General features: G+C 32.8%; 1 protein-coding gene across 1 annotated transcript; it reads left to right on the plus strand.

The window, feature by feature from the left end:
- The first annotated feature begins 416 nt into the window (after positions 1–416).
- On the plus strand, positions 417–4,614 carry LOC123705780. Its single transcript, XM_045654790.1, has 4 exons — positions 417–573; positions 2,658–2,980; positions 3,094–3,435; positions 3,656–4,614. The coding sequence occupies exons 1-4, from the start codon at positions 563–565 to the stop codon at positions 4,342–4,344; spliced, it is 1,365 nt and encodes a 454-aa protein (XP_045510746.1). The 5' UTR covers positions 417–562; the 3' UTR covers positions 4,345–4,614.
- Positions 4,615–9,397: the final 4,783 nt, after the last annotated feature.

Consider the following 9,397-nt stretch of genomic DNA (forward strand, 5'->3'; position numbering starts at 1 on the left):
ATTATAATATTATAAGATACAGCATATTAGGTACAACAGATAGCATTTACCTACAATCAAATTCAATATAATTAATGTCCCTTGCACACTAAGATAAATTGAATGTAGCAAACAAAAGGTATATTAAGTCGAATGAGTTATCGCTACCAAGGTACAATTAACTCGTATAAAAATCAATACGAACCGATAAGTATGTAACTAGGTGATGTATCACTGAAATTTCCCAACATCGGCTTTTCCTGAAAAGCAACAGCTCGTTCCCATTGGTCGAGAGATTGAAACGACATACGTTTTCCCATTGGCTAGTGGGCGGGCGTATTGCAATGCTGCTTTCTGATTGGTCGAGGAACATTACCCTACAGGAGTCGATGGTGGGGAGAATCATCCCTGTGTTTATTTTTGTTGTTAAAGTCAGTGAGCTATGAGCTTTCAACGCGTTGACTGCATGCGTGCTTTTGCAGGATTTGTTAATAGTTATTGATAGTTAATACGTGTTGTGCGTGATTGTGATATTGGTTGTTTAAGGACATTGTGTTTATTTCCTGACTCTACATTTTTGGAGATGGTTATCCTGTAAGTATACCTACATATTTTTATTTTTGTATGAAAAGATGCTTTTTATTGAAATCCATTACCTAGTTCGGGTTAGCGGGTTAAAAAAAGGTTTTTAATTAATGAGAGCTTTATTCATAGTTTCGTTAAATTTGCAATGCTAATAATAATCTTACAATGTTTAAGTAATACTTAAGTAATAATGTGGATACCTACGTCTAAAATATACTTACCTACCTACTTAACTACAAAAAAAAACAATTACAATTTGAAAATGATTGCCGAAATTTAATTAAATTAGGTGTGGATAAAAATAGGTTTAGGTATTTGAAAAAAAATGCAATTACCTACTTGTAATTACCTACCTACCTACCTTACCTACTTGTAATTTTACTCTCAAAAAAATCATATGTTTTATGTTCTATTTGCATAATTAAGAGAGCTTATTTTTATTTTCAAAAAGGGGTTCTTATTCCAAACTCGACTTTATCTTTGATCTAGGTACGGTCTACATCTTTTTTTTTTTCTTCTTGATTATTCTGCTTATCATGAATCGAAGTTAATGTTTTGCAGTGTTTTAAAGAGAGCTTAAAATAAGTATTATTATTATTATTTTTTGGTAACAAAAAAAAAATGCGGGACCATCATATTATGATAACTCACACGATGTTAACTTTTTTTGATTTTGTTGTGCAAACAGTAGTTTTAACATCTCTTCTTAAAATGAATTACAATCATATCGATGGTTGCTTTCATAAAAACATATAAAAAAATATTGTAACTTTCAATCAAGATTTATTTTTGAATTATAATATTTTAATGCATAATTATAAGGTATCTATAAACACAATTAAGGATCATAATTAAGTTCAGATAGATACCTACGGCCTACTCATGTGCATTAAAATTTTAAAATAGTAATCCATAAAATCTTATAGTTATACATATACATAAAAACTTATTTTAATCGCACAGTATAACAACAGCTTTATAAGAGCTTTATTCTCGAGCACTAAAATTACTAACATTCTCTTACTCCCAAGTCCCAACCAGTCTCTCGTTAGGCACGGTCTATTAACTTGTATTAACTTAAACAACATGACTCAGCGAGTATATTGAAATCGCCCGGGGTTGCTTGAAGGTGTCAGGGGACGGCAATTGGTTTTAATTGAAACTCATTGAAAACGTACAAGGGAACGCTACATAAAAAGTTCCTAGACATTCAAAATTTGAAGTAAAGCTTTATGTTTTGTGTTTAGCGATTTATTTGTTTACACTTATATATTAGAGCTTTACACTTATGTAGTTTTATTAGAAGGAAAGCCAGTAATTAAAACATTTTTTTTAAATAATATCGTGTGTTTTAGGATCACAATTATAATAATGGGAGAGCAAAGTTTGACATTGAGCGTCTGGATTATGGAAATCAATTGATCAAAATAATAACTTAAGTATTTAAAAAAGATAACTCGTCGCTAAAGTTATGAATGTATAAAATAAATATTCCTACATAATATATATGTATTCCTATATATTATGTATATTCCTACATAATAAATATGTATAAAATAAATATTCCTAAGCAGATACATAAACGCTGTTAAAGTAATTCGAATTTATTAATTCTCCTAATTCTATATTAATAAAACAGGTGAACATTGATTGTACAAAAATCAACAAAAAGTACAAACATAAAATCGTTTCAGTTCTTTTTGAAATCGTTTCATCCAATTAGATCGTGCTGCCCCTTCTCAAAGGGCTATTCTAAAGCAATTGGCTTAACGAGAGTTGTAAGGGGGAGCTTTCTTAACGATGTAACCAAAGGGGATATCGCAACATTTCGATAGAAAGATTTTAGGTAGCATTCGTAATAAGTACCTACCTACAACACTTATTCGTAGCTTAGTTAATTAAGAATTTAACATACCAATTAATCGGCTTGATTTCCAAGAAATAAGGATTTATGTAGGTGGCCTTTTAGATTTAAATGAATTTCAAACGAATGTTCATAAACAAAGTTAAAAAGAAGTCGATTTGAAAAGTTCGGGAATTTTAAACTATAATAAATATACATTGCGTTTACTTTACCTATGCATTTGTTACAGCACCAGGAGTACGGACATGTCAGAGGGACAAGCCACACCCGAGTGGGATATCAACGACGCTGTAGTCCCCAGAGTGACGCATTTTGACACATTCGGCGAATGGTGCGACGGCCACGTGAGGAGGGTCTACCCGCCGGGCTGTGAAGAAGCTAGGAGACACGCGTCAGGATGGGCGATGAGGAACACTAACAACCATAATGTACATATCTTGAAGAAGAGCTGTCTAGGTGTGCTAGTATGCTCCACGAGGTGTCGACTGCCCGACGGCTCGAGGGTTCATTTGCGACCTGCAATCTGTGATAAAGCTAGAAAAAAACAACAAGGTAATTAAATATATATATCAATTGCAATCTTAAACTAAACTACAATTGGAAATTTTCTTTTGAAAACATCTTATAAATGTGTAGAGTACCTAATAATTTAAATTATCTTTTAGGTAAACCGTGTCCAAATCGCCTATGCAATGGTGGTAGATTGGAAGTGCAACCGTGTCGCGGGCACTGCGGCTACCCAGTCACACATTTCTGGAGACATACAGAACACGCAATCTTCTTCCAAGCCAAAGGATCTCACGATCATCCCCGACCAGAAGCAAAAGGTGCGAGCGAAGTAAGGCGGTCACTCGGCGCTGGCAGACGAGTGCGCGGACTGGCTTTATTACTAGCCAGAGAAGCAGCAATAGCCGACAAAATACTAAATGTTAAGCCCGAAAAACAAATGCCACAGAAAACAAATCCACATCTTCAACCACCTCCGCTGATACCAGACAACCAAAGAGGTAAATGTCTATTATATAACTTATTTATTTAATTAGACATAACAAATTATAGAGAGGATCCTTGCAAGTAATTTTACAAGCATTAGATATTATTGATCTAATCTAATTTTATTATCGATATCAATTTATTTTTTTGAATTGCATTAAATATCTATACTGAAAAGATTAAAACAATCAACTTTCGTCTTATCCAAATTATAACGTAAATTTTCTCTTGCAGCTTTAACATGTACTTGCGGTCCATTCGAGTGCAACTGCCGGTGGCGTCCTGAAATGTCAAATGAGACATTCACGCCCACAACATGGCCATCGACTGAACACCAACCCTACAATACTTACATCGCACCTTCAATACAAACCCCACACCAACAGCAACAGACATTCGACCCTAGTGCATTGCCATCTGATGACATATTCCATCCTGAAGAAATATTCCAACTAGACCAACCCATACGCCTCGACTTTCCAATGGAAGAAAACACCTTAGAATCTCCTCCTACATTCGCTGATCTTAACAGCGAAAACTCTAGACCAGAAGATTCATATTGGTTCGAATGGCAACGAGCCGCTGGAGGATCAGAGTCTAGTGAGACATCTTCACCCGAGCTTTTTGGGAATGGATACCAACAAATGGAACCGTACTGTGATCAACAGGCGTACGCGCATCAACAGTTTTACCCCGAAGAAGCGCAGTACTATCCCGTGGATAATACGAGAGAATCACCAGTCATGGAAATGGAAGATCAACGGTATTATAGGTACGGTCAAGACTGTTCACAAAATAACATAGAGATGCAAGGTTGGAACTACACAGACTGCGCCTTTACCTCGCACAACATTCCTGAATGCAAACAGTACTACGACGTCCAACACACGCAATCCGCAAACGCATTCAGCGGTCTTTTATAATTCGCTGTTATTAGAAAATTTTATTTGTACATAGCTTGTTAATAATAATAATTGTGTAAATAATTGTAAATAGAATTATTTCTTGTTCTTGTAAGGCTTTGATTTTGTGTTAACTATTAAGTGATGTTAGTTCCTTTTTCTGGGCCCTTCATGTTTGTTATTGAAGCTGGATCGAATAGAATGAATTCGTTTTAAGGAGAAAATAAAAGCACATTTTTATAAAATGTCTATTTATTGTATATAAAAATTACATTAAAATTGTCAATTTTACATTTCTTTTATTTTCTAAAGATAAAATTGGTCACTACAAAATAGTCCACGAAGCGATTACATGATAAAATTTATTATGCATTCGTAATCGCAAAATATAATATGTACCTTAAGTTGTCCATACGACTATAACTTTAAACAATATCGATAACAATATACCAAAAATGAGTTAATATTTCGACAGAGCGATCGACCTGCTCTGTGCCCACAACGCCATCTGCATGCGCATAGCTCGAAGCCGCTACACGGTGAAGCGCACAATGGAAATATTAAAACAATTTTGATTCAACATCTCATCTCAACAAACAAGTATTTACAATAACGATACCTGTTTATACAAGATTATCTTTATATGCTCATTAGAAAGACAAAAATCATATCGGATTGACAATTGTGAACTATAGCAAATTGTGTGTATTATTAAAAACCTTACAGCTAACAATAGACAAATAGATTAACATTATTTAATCACAAAGCGATATCACGTAACGGCTTTTTTAATATTGCAAAATAGGGCCATAAAATTGAACAATTTAATGTAATCACTCCCTTAGATATAACGTTCATTAATATAGGCCCTATCAATGATTATATTATAGAGATGACGTATTTAGCCCTTCTGTTATCGGGGGTGAGGAGAGCACAGCACGCACTATCACAGCATTCGACAAAGCCGACTGATGCCTCTAACCTTCTCATTTCCATGGCAGTAACTTTCACCAGATTAGAGACACACGAAGCCCAGAAAGGGCTCATAATAAGGCCACAAACAAATTTCAATTCGAAGCGATGCCCTCTTCTTTACAACGTAACGTTTTGCGCATCATTCTATATTTTATAAGAAAAATTACGGACGCAAGAAACCTGTGCTTTGATAAAAGGATTAGTTCCTATATGATACCGTATTTATATAAAACCGTATAATATTCCATATTGCATAGTACCCAGTCAAGTAATCGAAGAATACCATAAAGGAACTAGTTCCTTGGAATTTACCAGTGAGTAAATACTTGTTACTATTTCAAATAAACTACAGCTAGAACGATAGAACTATCTAGAAGTTAGAGTTTAATTTGAAGCGAGATCGTTCACGTAAGCGTTTCCGTTTGCTGAAGCCTAAACGCTTATAGTAAGTGTAGAGTAGCGGACAGAAGTCCTATTAATACTATGACTTAGGTATCAATATAGACTTAAAAGTTAGGACAAACATTGAAGATGAAAAGCGAAACTACCTACAGCTGTATTTAGACATGAAGCTATAACATTTTTTTTTTTTTTTACTTTCATAAAATTAATTACGTGTTAATCATAACATTTTGTGCTCTATACAAAAAAATATTTTAGTTATTGTTAAATGGTTAGATAAAAGAATTACTAGAACCAAATATTAGTGACATCGTTAACAGTTTTAAAGGAACACAAATCGTATAGGAGGTAGCAACGTTGACAAGTGAGCATTTTAGTATAGTTGGTTCTTTGATATACTGTTCCTCTTGCTATTTCGGTTAGAGTCCGGGCTGTCTGGCTGGCCGCAGTGGTTGCGTTTAATAGTGCGCATCTTATCTGCACAGGAAAATATCCTTAATTTAAAGTCATTTTTTAACGCGTAATTTTTAATCTTTTGCCTTTAGATAGATCCAACAGACATAATTTTTTTATTGCAAGACGTTTTATTCGTTGTTAAATAGGTGCCAGACGCAATTTTTTATTTAAAATAATTAAAATGTCATCGAAATAAGTGAAATTCTATCAAGATGAGTCCCCGTGAAGGATAAGTAATCACTGTGTTACTTATACTATATATATTATTCATTTTACTATTTACAATTTTTTTGCAACAATCTACCATGGTGCCTTCTTTTCCCAACGAACCTCAAATAGGACGTTAATGTAAACTTGATAAAAACCAAATATCATCAAGAAATTAAAGACTTTTTAACGGATTTTAAATGCGATTTATTCATTGTATTATTTTCCCGAGTCTTTAATTTCAAAATGTATAATACTCGCGTAAAATCAAACACTAGAATATACAAATATCATCAAATTCATATTTATACCCAAAAGTGTAGTAATAAATATGAAAACATCTTTTAAAAATTTTAGTTTACTAATTATTCAATCTATGTATTAAAAAAGGATAATATAATATAAATAATAAAGTTATTACTTACCTTTTAAGCGGACTCATGTTGATGTAATTTCACTTATTTCGATGACATTTTAGTTATTTTGAAATAAAAATTGCGTATGGCACCTATTTTACAACGAAAAAAACGTCTTGCAATAAAAAAATTATGTCTGATGGATCTATCTAAAGGCAAAAGATTAAAAATTACGCGTTAAAAAATGACTTTAAATTAAGGATATTTTCCTGTGCAGATAAGATGCGCACTAATAAACGCAACCACTGCGGCCAGCCAGACAGCCCGGACTCTAACCGAAATAGCAAGAGAAACAGTATATCAAAAACCCAACTATACTAAAATGACTTTTTTTTAAACGTTGCTAGCTCCCGTACCAAAAACACAACGCGAATATTAACATAAAATATGGTGACGCAAAACAACGCTAGTTAAGCTGGGAAGCGACTAAAATTATAATTTGTACTATAGAAGAAAACACGAATTTAAATTCGAGCAAACGCCTTCAAACTCCCAAAAAGGCTATGATTAAGCCCCTTCCTTCTAATCTTATTTATTCAATGTGCAACCTAAACATTGCTTTGTCTCTTTCACTCTTACCTCAAATAGTCTTAAATGAAAGAGACAAAACAATACTTGGTTAAACATTGCCTATTTATTTTAACAAGTTACCTTCATCTTGAATTATACAATCCATTTAAACAAAAAATGAAAAGTTTATATTTAATTTATAAGTAAAATAAAAATAATTCCTTGTTACAAAATACAAATAATTAATAAAGTGTTCCATGTTCGTTTCTAAATCATGGAAGACTATATAGGTGGAATATTTCCAATGATATATATTTCAATATTCCTTATAATGGCGGACAAATACCTAATTCATGATACAGAAATTATCTGTACAATAATAATTGTTTAGGACAATTTCTAAAACAGCTTTTTTATTTATGATTTAAAACAAAGCTGCTATACTAACGTGGTTAAATAAAAAATATCATTCAAATTCACATGCAAAATATACATATACAACTTTTATATACTGACGTAAAAACTTCCCATAATAAAAATTCAGAAAATATTTTTTCATTAACATTACATTTGAAGAGGGATAGCCCAAAAAAAATACACCGGCCGAATTGATAACCTCCTCTTTTTTTTTGAAGTCGGTTAAAAATATGATGGCAGAGATAAAATTAATTAGGATATATTTTTTAAATAATGGATCAAATAAATAAGGTAAACAGTGATAGATAAGATCTTGATCTCGAAAGATTTGACAGACAAAATATAACATATGTATATGTACTCAAGATTTGTTTTATATAAAATTAGTGCATTTATATCAAACAGGTAGTACCTACTTACGAGTTTTCGTTTACACTAAAAGATCACGAAAGAATGTTCTTGCTCAAGCTCTAGCTCGATGTTTGTTTGATGTAAATGCACCGTAAGACATTCGATCCTTTATGAATGTAAAATATTTATATTGCATTTTTTTCTCTTTCATATTAATTTTGAATAACTTTGATCCTTACAGCGATAAACATTAGATTATATAGTTGTTTAACAAAGTTATTTAACATTTGACGTTGGTAAGCAAAAATACACGAGCATATTATAATGAAAAGTGAAATCAAAAGGGGGTTAGCTCTTACAGGCTTTAAATGTTACAAATATATTAAAATAATCTTATACAGAAATAGAGAAGGTTTTTTGAGAAACAAAAGTAACTTTACAATATCTTTTGTTTTTTTTTTTTTTTGAAATGTACTTTGTCTATTGAATTTCATTATATCCCGACCCAATGTATTTTTACTTTCCAACTCTTCTCCATTCCCCTTTGGCAACAACCCAACAACTAAACCTAGTTTTGTCACACGATAACATTAAACTGCGTTTAAACAGGACAATAGTTAATCGATGTTTTTCAATTTGCGCATTTTACGATCGATTGCAGGCACGGAATCAAGATTTGTGACTGAGGTGGGTATTAAATTATTTCAAAAAATATTTTTTCTTGTGGGGACTATTAAATTTGTCGTCTCATCCCTCCTCCCCCTTTTGGCATCTTGTTTATTACCTTTTACAATTATAGAGTACGCCGTAATACTACTAAACGATTTTATTGTACATTTGAGTAATTTAAATAAATTCGCACACGATAATAGATGGCAATCACGCAAATTCGTATTCCACCTGCCCACCTCTTTACGACATATTATATCCAAATACTGCCAAAAACTTAATACCTACTTCAAAGTTGTTATTTAAAATCTTCCTTATACATATCCTCAAAATCGCACTCAAATTTCCCACGAGCACTAAGTAATAAGTATGTATCATGTATGGTATAGCGAATTCGTTCTTCTACGTATAGTTATAGAGTCCATTATCCAAATCGTGTACACCTCAATACACGGCGTAGACTCCGTCTGTATACGTCTAGTAATTTCGGTCTTTTGCGTTTAGAAATAGAGTCCATTATGCACCTACTTTACAACGTTAACAATTCACGCGTATAGTTCTTATCCGCCGTTCTAGTTGTAAACCTACAAGCACTGTATCAATATTATACGGCACAGCGAATTCGTCTTTCTGCACATAGAAATAGGGTCCATAATCCACCTACTTTACAC

The sequence above is a fragment of the Colias croceus genome, chromosome 3, assembly GCF_905220415.1.
Source record: "Colias croceus chromosome 3, ilColCroc2.1".
Lineage (NCBI taxonomy): Eukaryota > Metazoa > Arthropoda > Insecta > Lepidoptera > Pieridae > Colias > Colias croceus.